Source organism: Hippocampus zosterae, chromosome 4 (assembly GCF_025434085.1).
Source record: "Hippocampus zosterae strain Florida chromosome 4, ASM2543408v3, whole genome shotgun sequence".
NCBI classification, from domain to species: Eukaryota; Metazoa; Chordata; class Actinopteri; order Syngnathiformes; family Syngnathidae; genus Hippocampus; species Hippocampus zosterae.
The window spans coordinates 27,792,929-27,813,758 of record NC_067454.1 but is presented as its reverse complement, the minus strand read 5'-3'; the positions used below and the strand labels follow the sequence as shown (position 1 = coordinate 27,813,758).

At 48.1% G+C, this 20,830-nt stretch overlaps 1 protein-coding gene across 1 annotated transcript in view; it reads right to left on the bottom strand.

Annotated features, from left to right (window-relative positions):
* Positions 1-20,830, bottom strand: part of arnt2 (aryl-hydrocarbon receptor nuclear translocator 2) — a 113,974-nt gene that overhangs the window by 45,790 nt on the left and 47,354 nt on the right. Inside the window, exon 10 of the mRNA XM_052063916.1 lies at positions 5,764-5,898. Within this exon, the coding sequence (XP_051919876.1) occupies positions 5,764-5,898 (135 nt within the window). The remainder of the gene's footprint in view (positions 1-5,763; positions 5,899-20,830) is intronic.

Genomic DNA, 20,830 nt, shown 5'->3' with positions numbered 1-20,830 from the left:
GGATAAGTCAAGTCAAGTCAACAGTATTCATAGAGCACTTTCAAACAGCCATCGCTGCATACAAAGTGCTGATAATACTGGCATATGTTGGCTGTTGCTGCGGAAAGAGGGAAGCGCCCTCTTTTGAATCAACCCGCTCAGTCATTAGCTCAAAGCTAGTCTGAAACGAATAAGATGGCGAAATTAAAAAAAGATGATGAGTATGGTAGACATCAGGACAAATGGACCGAAGGATTCGCCTTTGTGGAGAAAACAGGTTCTATGGTGTGTCTGATTTGCAATGACAAAATACCATCGATGAAACGGTTTAATGGAAAGCGGCACGCGCCATGCTACATTCGCAACAAAATAGCCTACGAGAGACAGCGGAAAGGAGACTTGCAAGCTATTGAGCAAACTAGCCAGCAGCAACTCCGCATATGGACTTGGCAAACTGACTATAATTACGCTCGTTTTGCTGGATTTTTAGCAATCGTGAGGAACGGAAAACCATTCACATTAATGGTGAGTACGATCACAAAATTATTTATAAGAATACATTCAGACGTTTATTATACTGACATTTTGTTGACTTAATGTTAGAGGAATCTATGAGCAAAAGTGTATCATGTTTAAAGTTTCATTTAAGTTGGGCACATCTAAACCCCCAAATGCTTGTGCACAAAGCCCACCTGGACGGAGGACTGTTGAAGTCCACCATTAGCACGTCAATACAGGTGGGCGATCACAGGGGAGAGGGCGAAACTCGGTCACAAAAGGGGAATGAATAATTCGGGAACAGCGGTTGAACAACAAAAGACGAGTTGAGAACACCTGTTGCGCCCAGGCGACATTGGCCATCCGCAAAGTCTGCAACACGTTAATCCGATGTAGACCAGACAGAAAAGGCGCCAACGTACTGGAGGTTAAAAACAGGGAACCAATCACTCGCGAGGATCCGGACTGGTGGTGCGGTATGCAAATATCGGGGGCAGTATTTTCCTTGTATGTTACAATAAAAGTCTGAATTGGCGGGAAGGGAGCTCGAGTGTGTGATCATCGGGGCAACTACCGTCGTTTGCTCTCAGAGATGCTTTCCGCCGATATTGAAGACAATTTTCCCTGTGTGCCAAGTCATTTCTTTAACTTTTCAGAGAAAATCTCAGACAATTAACTTTTAAAATAGTTATTTATATTATATACCGTAAATTCCGGGCTACAGACCGCACCTGATTAAGAGCTGCATGCTCAGATTTATGAAGAAAAATCTATTTTGTAATTAAATGCACCGCACCGTACTGTAAACCGCTGGCCAATGAGTAGGCGGGGGTTTGCTTCTGCGTCCCTGCCGCCATGGAGCACTTCCGGGTGCGGTCCCCTGCTCAACCCCCGCAGAAAAAAACCCACAAAATTTCTTAAGGTAAAAATACAGTAATCCCTCGTTTATTGCGGTTAATGGGGACCAAAACCACCCGCGATAAACGAAAATCCGCGAAGTTGCGTCTAATTACCGTATTTTCACGACTATAAGGCGCCATTAAAAGTCTTAAATTTTCTCCAAAATGGACAGGACGCCTTATGGAGCGGAGCGTCCTTTATATGCGCCGAGTTCCAAAATCTGACTGACAGCCGACACGCTGTTTATAGAGAGAAAAGGCGGAAGTGACTGTGGCCAGGCGGAAAGAAGTTGGCCAATCAGGGAAGGGTGGGCGTGTATATATACTGATATGGAGAGGGAGAGAGAGGACAGGCAAGCTAGTCCGCCAATGGTGAAGGGTGGGCGTGTAAGTGGACGCCTCAAGCCAGTACCAACACTTGTATAGAGTGTGGCAATGTGCATTGTTGCAAAACAACTCCGGTTTTGGTTTCTAAGAACCCCTGAAAATAAATTCGACAAAAAGACACGCCTACGAAGCTCAGTTCAAACTTAAAGCCACCGGTTATGCTTTTGGCATGCGTGCCCATCTCACAGCAGCGGTGAAAAAACAAGTCAAGCAAATGAACTCTGAGCTTGCTGTTATTCCCGGAGGCTTGACTAAAGAACTCCAACCGCTGGACATTGGCATCAACCGGGCGTTCAAAGTAAAGTTGCGAACGGCATGGGAACAATGGATGATCGGTGGCAAACACAACTTTACAAAGAGTGAGAGGCAGCGCTGGGCGAGTTACGCCACAATACGCAACAACGAGAGGGAACACAGCGTTTTTGATGGATTACGGTACTTGCACAATTGTTCAATTCTTTCTACACACACACGCGCTGCCAGCATGTTTCGCTCTGTTCTTTACTTTCAAATGTGGGAAAGCTTCACACGAGAGAAATGTTGACTTTGCTGTTGCTACTCCTTCTTTCCGCTCGGCAATGCGTAGCAACTCACACTAGCATGTGATGCATTCAATGACAACTGAGATGTGCAGTCCTCTGCTTCTGATACAGAGGATGAGGACTTTGATGGATTTCTGGGTGATGATTGATCGATAAACGTGAGAACATTGTACGATGGCTAAATAAAATACACCCGAACTCAGTTCTGCTTTCGTTGCCTTTTTAAAAACGTGTTTTTATCATATCTGTATGTCTTGGCATGCTACCGTATGCTGCAAGCTAACGTGTTAGAGTGCACGCATGCATGCCGTATGTTTAAGCTGGCGTATGTTTTACCACTGTAAAACTGCGGCCATTAGTACGATGCGTCCTGTGTATGTGTAAAATACAGAAATGTCACCCATTAATGAGACTGCGGCCATTAGTACGATGCGTCGAATAGTCGTGAAAATACGGTAATATAAACAGGTTAACATTTTTTTTAAAGTCCGCAAACGGTCCGCGAGAAGCTGCAAAACAACAGTGAGTCACGTAGAGCAACATATACAGTACGTACTCCATGTATATGTAAAAAAAATATATACATATATAAATATATATATATTTTTTAATGTTTGAAAAAATCCACGATGCACTGAAGTCGCGATAAACGAACCGCGAAGTAGCGAGTGATCACTGTAATCTCCATAATTTTATGAGCATGATAAATGCATCTGCACAACGAAATTACGCTAAAACACATAATAAGGGGCCAGACAAAGAGAGAACTTGATGCGCATCTGCGTAATTACGAGGAGAAATACTGCAGCCCACTAGGCTATAATACAAATCATATAAATGGGAAAAGATATATGAAATTATTTCTATAGCCAGCCGCTTAATAATGATCATCATTGGCAGAGAGAAAAATCAAATGTCAGAGGGTCTTCGACCATATTTATTATTTCATCTGGGCTGATGGAATTCGCTGCTATCTTTGTGTGAATGTGCGTAACGAAGCAAGTTTGTCCTCGTAATTGGGAGGGAGCTGCTGACAGAACGTCGTGCGTGCCCTAATAGACAGGATTCCATTTCATGAATCTATAACACCACAACGGCCCACCTTGAAAACCTTTAAAAGCTTTGGCTGTCTTTTTACACTGGCTCAGTTCTTCTTGCCGGAGCCTCCATCTTCTTCTGGACTACTGCGCATGTGTGAACAAGTGTGGTGGTTGCTGTTGCCGTTTCTGAACGAAGCAGAAGAGGTGGCTGTTGCATTCGACTTCGTTGTAGTGAATCTCGTCGTGAGGCAGGAGCAGAGAAAAAGGTTTTGTGGAACGCAACAGGGGTTTTTGCGTTGTATGGGGGCAGGAGAGTGGGAATGGTGTTAATGCATGAAGATTTTTTCACACTAGGGGAGATGCGATAACATGGCTCTGTTGGAATGCTACTACTCAAGCAACCCTAGTCAGAGGGGTTACATGCAGAGAATGTGGGCTGAATGGTTACTTCGAAACCCACAGTCACGGTTGACCACGAAACAACTAGCAACTCAGTGTTCCAACATCCACAAACGGCAACTGCTGTCACAACTTGAGATTGATGAGGTACAACGCAGGTTCCATGATGAAGGGCCCCAGGCTGCCAGATCAGAGGAAGAGGTACCAGAGATTGGGAGGCAAGCCCGAATGAATGCAGATGATGAGATTGGGAGGCCAGCCCCAATGAATGAAATGCTGAGCGAGGCAGCAACTGACCTGAAATTTAAGATCATGGCGAGAATGAAAGCTGGGCAACCTAGAAACCGATTACAACGGCTATGTGAAGTACCACCTGAAAGTGTGAATGCAGCACTGAGGGCGATCCCTACCGTAACGATCATGGAAATAAATGAGCTGATATACGCTTCAGCATCAGTGATCCTTGAGATGCTTGGCTATAAGAGCAACCATTGAAGCCATGAGATACGTTACCCACCATGGAGAAGACGGTTGGAGGCTAAGATCAAGGCGGCTCAGAAAGATGTGCATCAACTGACGGAGGCCCAGAGAGGTGTGATGAAAAGGCCGATACCCGAGAGGTACATCCAGATGACCATACCTGAAGCACTCGAAACTGCCAAACAAAGGCTCCAAGCCTTGTCCAGCCGCCTAAAGCGGTACACGAAAGAGAATGAGGCCAGACGAATAAACAGGCTGTTCGCAACACAACCTGCGAAGGTATACGCTCAGTGGCAGGGTCCTAACAACAGAGCTGACCCACCAAGACTGGAAACTGAAAGGTACTGGAAAGGCATATGGGAGTTTACATCACAAGGAGGTTGCCCTGAGTAGGCCCTGAGCACCAGAGCCATTGAGGCCCAGATATACCACACCAGACAAGACCCAAGCTGTAGGTTGTGCAAAGAGGCATCTGAGACGATCCAACACATAACTGCAGGGTGTAAGATGCTGGCAGGGAACGCCTATATGGAACGCCATAACCAGGTGGCTGGCATAGTCTACCGAAACATCTGTGCGGAGTATGGACTGGAAACCCCAAGGTCAAAATGGGAAACACCTCCGAAGGTGGTGGAGAATGAGAGAGCAAAAATCCTGTGGGACTTCCAGATCCAGACTGACAAGATGGCAATGGCGAACCAACCAGATATCGTGATCATAGATAAAGGGCAGAGGAAAGCCGTTGTAGTGGATGTAGCGGTCCCAAGTGATGGAAACATCAGAAAGAAGGAACACGAGAAACTCGAGAAATACCACGGGCTCAGAGAGGAGCTGGAGAGAGCCTGGAAGGTAAAGGTGACAGTCGTGCCTGTGGTGGTCGGAGCACTCGGGGCCGTGACCCCCAAACTAGATGAGTGGTTGCAACATCGGACATCTCAGTCCAGAAATGTGCAGTGCTGGGAACAGCAAGGATACTGCACAGAACCCTCAAGCTTCCTGGCCTCTAGTAGAGGACCCGAGCTGAATGAGGGACGGCACCACCCGAGGGGGGGTGAGACGAGGATTTTTTTTTTTTAAATATACACACACATACATGTATACATGGCACTAACTGAAATACATTTCCAAATATTTTGCTTTTATGGCTCTCTTAGCCAAAAAGGTTTCCGACCCCTGGTTTCAAGCATAACTTAAACTGTCACTGCCATATATTTTTTGACGCATCACACAGAAAACTATAGCACACATATTCCGACATGCAAAGAGAGATGTCAGGGTGAAGAGGCATGCACACCTCTTGAGCTTGAGTCTTGCTTTGGGTTCACATTCCACATTTTTTATTCATTGTATGAATAATCAATGGAATGCAACAGGCATGGGCAACAATAAAGACTGTGTAATGTTCCAATACTTTTGCTCACATGTGAAAGAAAGAAAAGATGCGATCTCCCTCTCCATGTTTATGTTTGAGTCTCTCGCCACAAGAAAGGAGCAGGAGTAACATTCACATCATAAATTAATCTAATCTTTGTATCTTACCTGAGGCTGATAACCAATAACGTTGATGCAGCGTGGGTCGACAAAGGTGATGACCCCATCTGAATTGTGGCGGGACAAGAACTCTGTGGGTACGGATAGACCATTCATATCCATCGAGACAGGAGAGCTGGTTACCTGAGGGAAGGTTCGAGCACACAACCTAAATGAGACTACACCGACCGTGTGTGCCTTCTCACTTACCGTATTTTCACGACTATAAGGCGCCATTAAAAGTCTTAAATTTTCTCCAAAATGGACAGGACGCTTTATGGTGCGGAGCGTCCTTTATATGGGCTGAGTTCCAAAATCTGACTGACAGCCGACACGCTGTTTATATAGAGAAAAGGCGGAAGTGACTGTGGCCAGGCATGCGGGAAAGAAGTCGGCCAATCATGGAAGGGTGGGCGTGTATATATACATATATGGAGAGGGAGAAAGAGAGGACAGGCAAGCTAGTCCGCCAATGGTGAAGGGTGGGCGTGTAAGTGGATGCCTCAAGCCAGTACCAACACTTGTATAGAGTGTGGCAATGTGCATTGTTGCAAAACAACTCCGGTTTTGGTTTCTAAGAACCCCTGAAAATAAATTTGACAAAAAGACACGCCTACGAAGCTCAGTTCAAACTTAAAGCCACCGGTTATGCTTTTGGCATGCGTGCCCATCTCACAGCAGCAGTGAAAAAAACAAGTCAAGCAAATGAACTCTGAGCTTGCCGTTATTCCCGGAGGCTTGACTAAAGAACTCCAACCGCTGGACATTGGCATCAACCGGGCGTTCAAAGTAAAGTTGCAAACGGCATGGGAACAATGGATGATTGGTGGCAAACACAACTTTACAAAGAGTGAGAGGCAGCGCTTGGCGAGTTACGCCACAATACGCAACAACGAGAGGGAACGCGGTGTTTTTGATGGATTACGGTACTTGCACAATTGTTCAATTCTTTCTACACACACACGCGCTGCCACCATGTTTCGCTCTGTTCTTTACTTTCAAATGTGGGAAAGCTTCACACGAGAGAAATGTTGACTTTGCTGTTGCTACTCCTTCTTTTCACTCGGCAATGCGTAGCAACTCACACTAGCATGTGATGCATTCAATGACAACTGAGATGTGCAGTCCTCTGCTTCTGATACAGAGGATGAGGACTTTGATGGATTTCTGGGTGATGATTGATCGAAAAACGTGAGAACATTGTACGATGGCTAAATAAAATACACCCGAACTCAGTTCTGCTTTCGTTGCCTTTTTAAAAACGTGTTTTTATCATATCTGTATGTCTTGGCATGCTACCGTATGCTGCAAGCTAACGTGTTAGAGTGCGCGCATGCATGCCGTATGTTTTACCACTGTAAAACTGCGGCCATTAGTACGATGCGTCCTGTGTATGTGTAAAATACAGAAATGTCACCCATTAATGAGACTGCGGCCATTAGTACGATGCGTCGAATAGTCGTGAAAATACGGTACATTCAAACTGACTTATAAAGTCATGTTAAAATATGTGTGTGTGTGTGTGTGTGTGTGTGTATGTATATATATATCTATATATATATATATATGTACCCCCACACCCACATATACATATATATATACACACCCACTATATATATATATATATATATATATATATATATATTCATTCATTAATCTTCCAAACCGCTTGATCCTCACTAGGGTCGCGGGGGGTGCTGGAGCCTATCCCAGCTGTCTTCGGGCAGTAGGCGGGGGACACCCTGAATCGGTTGCCAGCCAATCGCAGGGCACACAGAAACAAACAACCATTCGCACTCACACTCACACCTAGGGACAATTTAGAGTGTTCAATCAGCCTGCCACGCATGTTTTTGGAATGTGGGAGGAAAGCGGAGCACCCGTAGAAAAGCCACGCAGGCCCGGGGAGAACATGCAAACTCCACACAGGGAGGCCGGAGCTGGAATCGAACCCGGTACCTCTGCACTGTGAAGCCGACGTGCTAACCACCGGCCCATGTGTGTATATATAAAAAAAAAAAAAATCCTCATCTCACCCCTCGGGTGGTGTCCGTCCCTCATTCAGCTCGGGTCCTCTACCAGAGGCCAGGAAGCTTGAGGGTTCTGCGCAGTATCCTTGCTGTTCCCAGCACTGCACATTTCTGGACTGAGATGTCCGATGTTGTTCCCGGGATCTGTTGCAACCACTCATCTAGTTTGGGGGTCACTGCCCCGAGTGCTCCGACCACCACAGGCACGACTGTCACCTTTACCTTCCAGGCTCTCTCCAGCTCCTCTCTGAGCCCTTGGTATTTCTCGAGTTTCTCATGTTCCTTCTTCCTGATGTTTCCATCACTTGGGACCACTACATCCACTACAACGGCTTTCCGCTGCCCTTTATCTATGATCACGATATCTGGTTGGTTCGCCATTACCATCTTGTCAGTCTGGATCTGGAAGTCCCACAGGATCTTCGCTCTGTCATTCTCCACCACCTTCGGAGGTGTTTCCCATTTTGACCTTGGGGTTTCCAGTCCATACTCCGCACAGATGTTTCGGTAGACTATGCCAGCCACCTGGTTATGGCGTTCCATGTAGGCTTTCCCTGCCAGCATCTTACACCCTGCAGTTATGTGTTGGATCGTCTCAGGTGCCTCTTTGCACAACCTACACCTTGGGTCTTGTCTGGTGTGGTATATCTGGGCCTCGATGGCTCTGGTGCTCAAGGCCTGCTCCTGAGCAGCCAGGATGAGTGCCTCTGTGCTGTCCTTCAGGCCAGCCCTCTCTAGCCACTGATAGGACTTCTTGAGATCAGCCACTTCAGTTATGGTCCGGTGGTACATCCCGTGTAGGGGCTTGTCCTCCCATGATGGTCCCTCTTCCAGCGCCTCATCTTCTGTTCCCCATTGTCTGAGACATTCTCTGAGTACGTCATCCGTTGGAGCCTTCTCCTTGATGTATTCATGGAGCTTGGATGTTTCATCCTGGACAGTGGCTCTCACACTCACTAGTCCCCGGCCTCCTTCCTTTCGGCTTGCGTACAGTCTCAGGGTGCTGGATTTGGGATGGAACCCTCCATGCATGGTTAGGAGCTTTCGGGTCTTAACGTCCGTGGTCTGAATCTCTTCCTTTGGCCACCTTATTATTCCTGCAGGGTATCTGATCACTGGCAGGGCATAGCTGTTTATTGCCCGGGTCTTATTCTTGCCATTGAGCTGGCTTCTTAGGGCTTGCCTCACTCGCTGGAGGTATTTGGCCGTAGCCGCTTTCCTTGTTGCCAGTTCGAGGTTGCCATTGGCTTGTGGTATACCAAGGTACTTGTAGCTGTCCTCAATGTCTGCTATTGTTCCTTCAGGGAGTGAGACCCCTTCAGTGCGGACTACCTTTCCTCTCTTAGTCACCATCCGACTACATTTCTCAAGCCCGAATGACATCCCGATGTCGCTGCTGTAGATCTTGGTTGTGTGGATCAGGGAATCTATGTCCCTTTCGCTCTTAGCATACAGCTTTATGTCATCCATGTAGAGGAGGTGACTGATTGTAGCTCCATTTCGGAGGCGGTATCCATAGCCTGTCTTGGTGATTACTTGGCTTAGGGGGTTCAGTCCTATGCAGAACAGCAGTGGGGAGAGTGCATCACCTTGGTATATGCCACATTTGATGGACACTTGGGTAAGTGGCCTGCCATTGGCTTCAAGTGTGGTTTTCCACATCCTCATCGAGTTCGCAACGAAGGCTCTAAGGGTCCTGTTCACCTTATACAACTCCAAGCATTCAGTGATCCATGTATGTGGCATCGAGTCATAGGCTTTCTTGTAATCAATCCAAGCTGTGCACAGGTTGGTACGTCGGGACCTGCAGTCTTGTGCGACTGTTCTGTCAACCAGGAGCTGATGTTTGGCTCCTCTGGTATCTCTACCAATGCCCTTCTGCGCTTCGTTCATGTATTGATCCATGTGTCCACTTATCTTAGCCGCAATGATGCCTGACATGAGCTTCCATGTTGTGGAGAGACAGGTTATTGGCCGATAGTTGGATGGGACTGCACCCTTCGAGGGATCCTTCATGATCAGGATCGTTCGCCCTTTGGTTAGCCATTCTGGGTGAGTCCCATCCCTCAACAGCTGGTTCATTTGTACTGCTAGGCGCTCATGGAGTGCTGTGAGTTTCTTTAGCCAGTAGGTGTGGACCATGTCCGGGCCTGGTGCTGTCCAGTTCTTCATATCTGAGACTCTTTCCTGTATGTCTGCCACTGTTATGGTAACTGGGTTCTGTTCAGGGAGGTGTCTGTGCTCCTCTCTCAGGGTCACCAGCCATTGTGCACTGCTGTTATGTGCAACCTCCTTCTCCCATATGCCTTTCCAGTACCTTTCAGTTTCCAGTCTTGGTGGGTCAGCTCTGTTGTTAGGAACCTGCCACTGAGCGTACACTTTCGCAGGTTGTGTTGCGAACAGCCTGTTTATTCGTCTGGCCTCATTCTCTTTCGTGTACCGCTTTAGGCGACTGGACAAGGCTTGGAGCCTTTGTTTGGCAGTTTCGAGTGCTTCAGGTATGGTCATCTGGATGTACCTCTCGGGTATCGGCCTTTTCATCACACCTCTCTGGGCCTCCGTCAATTGACTCACATCTTTCCGGGCCGCCTTGATCTTAGCCTCCAACCGTCTTTTCCATGGTGGGTAACGTATCTCATGGCTTCCATGGTTGCTCTTATAGCCCAGAGTCTCCAGGATCACTGATGCTGAAGCGTATATCAGCTCATTGGTTTCTGTGATCGTTACGGTAGGGATCGCCCTCAGTGCTGCATTCACACTTTCTATGAGACTTTCAGATGGTACTTCACATAGCCGTTGTAATCGGTTTCTAGGTTGCCCAGCTTTCATTCTCGCCATGATCTTAGCTTTCAGGTAAGTTGCTGCCTCGCTCAGCATTTCATTCATTGGGGCTGGCCACCCAAACTCATCATCTGCATTCTTTGGGGCTTGCCTCCCAATCTCTTGTATGACCTCTTCCTCTGATCTGGCAGCCTGGGGCCCTTCACCATGGAACCTGCGTTGTACCTCATCAATCTCAAGTTGTGACAGCAGTTGCCGTTTGTGGATGTTGGAACACTGAGCTACTAGTTGTTTCGTGGTCAACCGTGACTGTGGGTTTCGAAGTAACCATTTAGCCCACATTCTCTGCATGTAACCCCTCTGACTAGGGTTGCTTGAGTAGTAGCATTCCAACAGAGCCATGTTATCGCATCTCGCCCATCTCCGCTTTGTTCCAGTAGCCCATTTTTCATCAAGGTGCTCTGGTTCCCCAGCACCTGACGCAGACCTTCTATATATATATGTAGCCTCAGAAATGGAGCTACAATCAGTCACCTCCTCTACATGGATGACATAAAGCTGTATGCTAAGAGCGAAAGGGACATAGATTCCCTGATCCACACAACCAGGATCTACAGCAGCGACATCGGGATGTCATTCGGGCTTGAGAAATGTAGTCGGATGGTGACTAAGAGAGGAAGGGTAGTCCGCACTGAAGGGGTCTAACTCCCTGAAGGAACAATAACAGACATTGAGGACAGCTACAAGTACCTTGGTATACCACAAGCCAATGGCAACCTCGAACTGGCAACAAGGAAAGCGGCTACGGCCAAATACCTCCAGCGAGTGAGGCAAGTCCTAAGAAGCCAGCTCAATGGCAAGAATAAGACCCGGGCAATAAACAGCTATGCACTGCCAGTGATCAGATACCCTGCAGGAATAATAAGGTGGCCAAAGGAAGAGATTCAGACCACGGACGTTAAGACCCGAAAGCTCCTAACCATGCATGGAGGGTTCCATCCCAAATCCAGCACCCTGAGACTGTACGCAAGCCGAAAGGAAGGAGGCCGGGGACTAGTGAGTGTGAGAGCCACTGTCCAGGATGAAACATCCAAGCTCCATGAATACATCAAGGAGAAGGCTCAAACGGATGACGTACTCAGAGAATGTCTCAGACAATGGGGAACAGAAGATGAGGCGCTGGAAGAGGGACCATCATGGGAGGACAAGCCCCTACACGGGATGTACCACCGGACCATAACTGAAGTGGCTGATCTAAAGAAGTCCTATCAGTGGCTAGAGAGGGCTGGCCTGAAGGACAGCACAGAGGCACTCATCCTGGCTGCTCAGGAGCAGGCCTTGAGCACCAGAGCCATCGAGGCCCAGATACACCACACCAGACAAGACCCAAGGTGTAGGTTGTGCAAAGAGGCACCTGAGACAATCCAACACATAACTGCAGGGTGTAAGATGCTGGCAGGGAAAGCCTACATGGAACGCCATAACCAGGTGGCTGGCATAGTCTACCGAAACATCTGTGCGGAGTATGGACTGGAAACCCCAAGGTCAAAATGGGAAACACCTCCGAAGGTGGTGGAGAATGACAGAGTGAAGATCCTGTGGGACTTCCAGATCCAGACTGACAAGATGGTAATGGCGAACCAACCAGATATCGTGATCATAGATAAAGGGCAGAGGAAAGCCGTTGTAGTGGATGTAGCGGTCCCAAGTGATGGAAACATCAGGAAGAAGGAACATGAGAAACTCGAGAAATACCAAGGGCTCAGAGAGGAGCTGGAGAGAGCCTGGAAGGTAAAGGTGACAGTCGTGCCTGTGGTGGTCGGAGCACTCGGGGCAGTGACCCCCAAACTAGATGAGTGGTTGCAACAGATCCCGGGAACAACGTCGGACATCTCAGTCCAGAAATGTGCAGTGCTGGGAACAGCAAGGATACTGCGCAGAACCCTCAAGCTTCCTGGCCTCTGGTAGAGGACCCGAGCTGAATGAGGGACGGACACCACCCGAGGGGTGAGATGAGGATTTTTTTTTTTTATATGATTCGGTTTAGGGACCAACAAGTGGTAGCTGCACACCTGTTGGTCATAAGTAATCAAGGCCTTAAAAGGACTCCAAGCTCAAACATTCAGTGTCGGGTCATTGTTACTTTTGCTACTGTCATGTTTTGTTTGTTGCTGTTGCTTCTTGCTACTGTCATGTTTGTTTCAGTCATGTTTAGTCCATGGTTATGTTTTAGCTTCAGTCCTGTTTTTGTTATTGAGAGATTTTAGTTTCTGCCATGGTTTTTGTTTGTTACTTTGGACTTTGTTCTGGATTTAGTTTTCTGTGTTTTATCAATACACTTCTTCAAATACACCCTGCTCCTCCCTCCTGCCAACTTTTTGGGGTCCACCACCACCTTGCAACGTGATAATATTAGCGCTGTCAAATGATTAAAATATTTAATCTAATTAAAAATGCAACTGTCATAATTAACTCAAATTCACTAAAAATTAACTGTGATTACTCCATGCATTGTTTATCATTTCTGAATTTCCTTTGATATTTTGTACGATTTTTATATATTTTTATATTATATATATATATATAGGGCGGCCCGGTAGTCCAGTGGTTAGCACGTCGGCTTCACAGTGCAGAGGTACCGGGTTCGATTCCAGCTCCGGCCTCCCTGTGTGGAGTTTGCATGTTCTCCCCGGGCCTGCGTGGGTTTTCTCCGGGTGCTCCGGTTTCCTCCCACATTCCAAAAACATGCGTGGCAGGCTGATTGAGCACTCTATATTGTCCCTAGGTGTGAGTGTGAGTGTGAATGGTTGTTCGTTTCTTTGTGCCCTGCGATTGGCTGGCAACCGATATATTTTTCACTGTTGTTGATGGACAGTAATATTGTGTGAGAGATTATAATAATAATAAAGCATTTTATTTTAAAGCGCCTTTCATGCCACCCAAGGACACTGTACAGACAACAAGAAAATATAATGTAAAAATTTGTAAACGAGACATTATATAAAAACAGGACATAAAATCATAAAAACATAGGAAATGGAAGAGCTATGTGTTGTAGGCAATCCTGAACAGGTGTGTTTTTAGACGGGACTTGAAAGTGGAAAGAGGTGTTAAGTTTTGAAGGTCCGGAGGTAGGTTGTTCCAGAGCTTTGGAGCAGCGTGACTGAAGGCTCTGGCTCCCATGGTGCTCAGTCGGGCAGGTGGCACTGACAGGTGGAGGGAGGACGAGGATCTGAGGGAGCGAGAGGGGATATGCACCTGGAGAAGGTCGGATAGGTAAGGAGGGGCCACGTTGTGGATGGCCATATATGTATATAGAATCAGTTTGTAATTGATTCGATGTTGAACAGGGAGCCAGTGGAGCTGTTGGAGAACGGGGGTGATGTGCTGGTGGGAAGATGTTTTTGTGATGATACGAGCAGAGGCGTTTTGAACCAGCTGGATTTTATGAAGGGACTTTTGAGGTAGGCCGAAGAGGAGCGCGTTGCAGTAATCAAGGCGGGATGTGACAAGACTGTGAAAAACTGTTTACTTTGGATAAAGTGGATTTGGTGCCAAGAAGGAGGACTTCAGTTTTATGAGCATTTAATTTAAGAAAGTTTGTTGTGAACCATGTTTTGAGTTCAGAAAAGCAAGAGGTGAGGGAGGGGGGTGGGAGTACGGAATTTGGCTTGCAGGGGAGGTAGAGCTGGGTGTCATCAGCATAGCAGTGAAAGTGGATGTTAAATTTACGGAGGATATGGCCAAGAGGCAGGAGGTAGATGATGAAGAGAAGGGGACCTAGGACAGATCCCTGTGGTACACCTGTGGTGACTGGGGAGGGCTTTGAGGTGAATGAGTTGAGCTGGACAAACTGAGTGCGGCCAGTGAGGTAGGAGTGGAACCAACTGAGGGGAGTGTGGGAGAGACCAATGGAGGAGAGTATATTGAGGAGGATAGGGTGAGAGATTGTGTCAAAGGCAGCGCTCAAGTCTAAGAGGAAGAGGATGGAGACTAAACCGGAGTCAGATGCTATGAGGGCTCGCATGGTGGGATGCCTCCACGTGGCGCGAGGGGGAACGCCGGGGGACTCGAGCCTCTGCTGCGGCTGAATACCTACCAGCTGACGGGGAAGGAAGAGGGACCTCACCGGAAGGAGAGACACCCGATGCTCGCCCCGTCGGAACGGAGGGAAGTGTGAGTAGCCGCCCCACAACCCTCCTTAAATAAAAGTCAGGCGAGGGCCATTTTAGGACCCGCACGTGGCGCGACGAGGTGGGAAAAAGGTTCCCCAGGGGGCAAGTTGGGGATGGTAAGAAGGAAGCGCAAGCAAGGCAGGATGGACCAAAGACATGTGGGAGGGTGGGTGAAAGACAGACTGGTTGGGATTCACCCCCATCCAGGCCCTGAAAGCAAGAGGGGAGCAAGGACAGAAACAATAAAAGAAGAGAGAGGAATGAAAGAAGGGGAGAGAGGAGGAGAGGAAGGGCGGGACGGGAAGGGGGAAACAAAACTGAAGCTCGGGACAAGAACGGTGAACGAGTGATAGTCACATGGAATGTGAGGAGATTGAGTGTGAGAGAAACATTTAGAAAGCGGTTGAGGAGAGTAGCAGAAAGAGTCAACAAAGAAAACTGGGAAGTGGTGCTGATGACGGAACTAAAGGCAGAAGAAGCCTGTGTGGTGTGGTGAAGGTGGTGTGGTTGGGTGAGGAGGATGAACAGGTAAGTGCTTGTTCAGGGGAGGAAAGCCGGAGTGATGCTGAGGGGAACGGCATTGAGGATGTGGATAGAGGAAGGACAGCAGAAGTGGCTGGGAGAGAGAGTGGTGGCGGTGGTGCTGGGAGGGCTCAGGTTGCTATCGGTCTACCAACCGAGCTGGGGAACGGACGAACGAGAGATGGAGAGATGCCGACGAGATATGGGGAGTCAGGTGGCGATGGGAGGGAGGGAAAGACTGATAATTGGAGGAGACTTCAATGCAAGTGTGGGAACGAATGTGAAGATAGGAGGAGTGTGTGGGGGGCATGGGTTGGGGAGGATGAATGAAGCCGGAAGGGATTTAATAGAATGGTGTCAGGAGCACGATCTGGCATATGTTAACAGCTATAGGAGGTTTAGAAGGAGGGGGACGTGGCGACACATGGCGAGCGGGAAATGGTATGAGTTGGATGGATTTCTGGTGAAATGAGAGACACCGCATGGTGAAAAGGATGTGGACTATGTGTGAGTATGAATTGTCAGACCATAGACCGGTGTGTATGAAGGTGAATGGGGAGTGGAAGAGATGGAGGACAGAAGAGAGGACCCAAAGGAGAATGGTGCAAGCGAAGTGGGAGGTGTTGAAAGTGGAGGAGAAGAAAAGAGAATATGAGGAGAGGACAAGAGAGAAACTGGAGGAGTTGAACAAGGAAGGACGGGGAAAGGAGAGTGGGTGGACAGAGCTGGCGAATATAATGGTGGAAACAGCAATGGAGGTATGTGGAAGGGAGAGAAGAGAAATATCCAATCCTTGGTCAGCACCGGGAGAAGATGGGGTGAGAATAGGATATATACGGAGCGCGTGTGAGGAAGTGAGAGAAAGAGTGAATAAGATAGTGAGGCAGATGTTTGAGCGGAGGGCGGACCAGTGGGAGGGAAGTGTAAAAGTGGGACTGATGGTACCGATACATAAGAAGGGGGACAGGAATGACAGAAACAACTACTGAGGAGTGTGCCTGCTGAGTATGGGCAGCAGAGTGTTAGGGAGAATGTTAGCGAAGCGACTGAGTTGGTGGGCCGAACACCTGGGGCTCCTTGACGAAAACCAAGCGGGCTTTAGGAAAGGGAGGTCCACAGCAGATGGAACGCAAATGATGGTACGCATACAGGAGGATGTAGAAGATTGTAAGAAGAGAGTGACTCAGGAAGGGGTAAGGGACATGAATGACAACGACTGGCCATGTGCAAGACTGTTAGATTTGAAAAAGGCGTATCCGAGGGTGAGCAAACCAGCGCTGTGGATGTTGCTTGAAAGGTATGGGTTGAAAGGCAGATGTCTGGACACCATTATGGACCTGCATGAGACGACAGAGTATAAGGTGAGGGGAAGGGAGGGAGTGAGTGGAGGATGGATGCCAGCGAGAGGGCTGCGAGAAGGATGCTCGACATTACCGATCCTCTTTAACATCTACCATCAGGCGGTGATGAGGCAGGCACTAGCGGCGAGGAATCAAGATAACAGGGAGGAAAAAATGGTGGTGTGGAGGTGGATACCAGGAGGGTCATTCGCAGGTGAACATGGCTGGGAGAGTGGGAGCTCGGAAACAAAGGAAGTGAGGGTATCGAGCGCCTTGTTTGCGGACGACACTACTATAGTGGGAACGAAAGGAGAGATACACGAGAGAGTAAGGAGAGTGAAAAGTGTAATGGCCCAGTGGGAAGAGAGGAACAATGAGGAGAAGGAGGAGGTGCTGGAGTTTGGAACGCTAGAGGGGGAGGAGATTAGAGTGTTGGGAAGCTGGATTGGGACTCAGGCAGATGTGAGAAACAGGATCAAGAGGGCAGGAAAGCTATGGGGACGAGTGACAGGGAAGGATGGAAGCGCAGAGTGAGCGAGCGAATGGATCACCTGTATAAATGGGAAAATCAGAAAGGTCACAGATATGAGGCGGGAAGGAACGAGGAAAGACTGGAAAGGAATGTGAGGAGAGTGAATGATGGGTTGGTATGTCGGTATGACAGGTGCGGAAAAGTGTGCAGGAGTAGAGCTGGTCTAATCATGCACGAGAAACGCATACACCGCAGGAACGAGGAACAGGTGGAGTTTGAATGCGAGAAGTGTGGAAGGAGGTTTGGGTCGAAAGGTAATAAAATGAGTCACCAAAGGAGTTGCACGGGAGGAGCGTATGAGAAGGGAGAAAGGAGACAGTGTGGAGGGTGTGAAAGGTGGGTGACGAAAGCAAACTATGCCAGACACGTGAGAGGGTGTGAAAGAGTCTGTAGAGTATGAGGTGGAGAGGGAAGGAGGGAGAAGGGAGGGAGCGGGCGTGGCGCGTGGAGGGGGAGCAGGGGGGTGGGGGGGGCGAAGGGCGAATGGGGAGGGTGGGCGCGGAGGGAGAAGGGTCGCTTGCGGGAGGTGTGGGAAGGAAATGTTGGTGGGGAACCTTGCGAGACACCAACGGGATTCGTGCCGGGTCTGGCACCTGGGAGGGGGGGCAAGTCCCTGACGGGGGCCGATTGTCCAGGATCAGGATCAGATGCTATGAGGAGATCATTTACAATACGGATTAGGGCAGTCTCTGTGCTCTGGCGGGGGCGGAAACCGGACTGAAAGGGTTCATAGAGAGAGTGAAGGGACAGGTGGGAGTGGAGTTGAGCAGCAACAGTTTTTTTCAAGGATTTTCGAGATAAATGGAAGGTTGGAGATGGGGCGGAGGTTATCAAAGTTGTTGGGGTCAGAGCCATGTTTTTTCAGTGTGGGGGTGATTGCAGCGGTTTTCAAGATATCCTTTATTCGTCCCACACTGGGGAAATTTACAGCCTCCAGCAGCAAGAATGTATGTAGAAAGAAGAAAGAAGAAAGAGAAAAAAAACAACAAACATCTTTCAATTAAATGCAATATGAACACAAAATGGATAAATCGCAGTACTATTTACAATTTTCCTTCACATCATTTAATTATTATTATTATTATGATTGTTATTTTTTATTCATCAGCCTGACAGCAGTCGGTAGGAACGAGCGTCGGTATCTCTCCTTCTTGCAGCGCGGGTGTAACAGTCTCTGGCTGAAGGAGCTACCAAGTGCTGTCAGGGCGGGCTGGAAGGGGTGGGAGGGACTGGCCATCATAGCTTTTAGCTTAGTTAGCATCCTTCTGTTGCCCACCTCCTCCATAGTGTCAAGGGAGCAACCCAGGACAGAACTGACCTTCCTGACCAGTCGCTCCAGTCTCTTTCTGCCCCGGGCTGAGATGCTGCCTGACCAGCAGACAATGCCATAATGGATGGCCGAGGCCACCACCGAGTTATAGAACGTCTTAAGGAGTGACCCCTGAACCCCAAAAGACCTCAGTTTCCTGAGTAGGAAGAGTCGGAGTTTGAGGAGTGATGGGACAATACCAGAAGAGAGTGAGGAGTGGATAATAGCAGATATGTGAGGAAGCACAGAAGGAAGGCAGGATTTAACAAGGGATGAAGGGAGGGGATCAAGCTGGCAAGTGGTGGGCTTGGATTTGAGTATGAGGTCGGATAATTCAGCAGTCGTTGGTGGAACAAAACTGGAGAAGAAATGACAAGGAGAAGAAGGTTCAGATGGGGGGGGGGGGAGCAGGCAGGTTTTGATGGAGTTGGTGATGGATCTTGAGGATTTTGTGGTTGAAGTGTTCCATTATGGAGTTGCAGGTTGCTGTGGAGTACAGGTGGAGGGGGAGAGAGTTTGGTGGCCCGAGGATTTTGTTCATGACGGAGAAGAAAGATCTTCAATTTCCTTCTTTGGAGAGGATGAGGCCAGAGTAGTAGCTGGATTTGGTTTGTGCAATTTGGTCCTTGTATTTAGTGATATGGGTAGTGTACATGTCCTGATGGATGGTGAGACCGGTTTTCTTATAGATTCGCTCAAGTTGGCGTTTTTTTTATTTCAATGATCGAAGAGCGGGTGTAAACCAGGGGGCAGATGTAGAGAATGAAGCAGTCCTGGTCTTCAGGGGGGCGAGAGAATTTAGAGTAATTGTGAGGCAGGCATTGTAGTGAGCGGTGAGGGTATCCGGGTTTGAAAGGGCGTCTGGCGGCGGGGCACGGTCGATAATGGAGCAGAATGTGTCAATGTTGATATTTTTGATATTACGAAAAGAAATGAGGCGGGAGGTTCTGATTGTAGAGAGACGGAGTACGGTGTTAAAAGTGAGGAGAAAATGATCGGTTTCAGGAAAAACATCAGCAGTGGGCTTGGAGGGGGAGAGGCCAGAGCAGCAAACCAAGTCCAATGTGTGGCCTTTGATGTGGGTGGGGAGGTCAGTGAGACAGTGTATCGCGAGACTCTCCAGGTAGGATGTGAAGTCTCTTGTGAGTGGCATGTCGGGGTTGTCCATGTGAATATTGAAATCTCCCAGCAAAATTAAATTTGGCGAGAGAGTGGATAAGTGTGTGATTAAATTAATTGATGAAATCGCTATGTGGCTTCAGGGGGCGATAAACTGTGGCAATGATGGTTGCCGTGGGTCCAGGGAGTTTAAACACCACGCATTCAAAAGAGCTTGATGCAGGAACGGAGACTGGTAAGACTTCTCGCGGTGGATTACCGCGAGGCCTCCTCCACGGCCGTTGCCACAGAGCAGCGAACTCATTTGTTTGTTGCCAGGTTTTTGTTAAAACGAGGTTTTGTTAAAGTCTGCGTTCGCGAGTACATCTTGAATGAGGTGTCCCTTGTTCGTAAGTGAGCGGATGTTCAGCAGTCCAAAGTTGACAGCGAAGGTGTCGTGTTTGACGGCGGCAGTGCCGTTAGCCGACCTAGCCAGGCGGGCTACTGCATAGTAGGTGGTGTTGCGGCCGCGGTTTCTGGGAGGACGTCGAGAAGACCAGGTCGAGTTGATTGAGCCAGGATTTTTGTAGTCAACATGTCTACACGACCCGCGGTGAATGTAGCGACGTCGAGGCAGGCGAGCGATGTCAGGATGATGGTGCAGTTTCGGCGGCGGAGGCTCCGGTGCAATCCTCCGGATCCGGAGAAGATCCGTGACAGAATAATGGAATAGTCCTGTCACTGTATGATGGCAGAACGTCAGGAGTATCAGAAATAACCCGAAGGCGGCGAAGTTGTGCCGCCCCATGATGAGGGAGAAAGGCCGGTGCGGTGACAGCCGGTAAGTTTAAGCTACCGGTGTTAGCCCATGGACTAAGTTACAATTTGGGCTTTGATTGACCGGATGAAGCTATGATTTGTTACATCAATCACAGTCCAAACAGTCCAAAAACAGAAGGGCACTGATTCATGATTCCATGTTGATGACAGCATTAAAATGGGAAAAAAATGTAAAAGGAAATTCAAAAACAATATAATTTGCGTGAGTAATCACGATAAATTTTCAGTTAATTTGAGTTAATCATGACAGTTGCGTTTTTAATTAGATTATATATTTTAATCGTTAGACAGCTCTAATACAGTATTTATATATATATTAGATATATATCTACCTACAGTTATTCAATTGTGTCAGACAATGGGCTTCATAATATCAATGACTACATCTATAAGAGCTGATAACTTACAGGAACTCATTTCCATATTTATATTTTCATATTTATAAACGA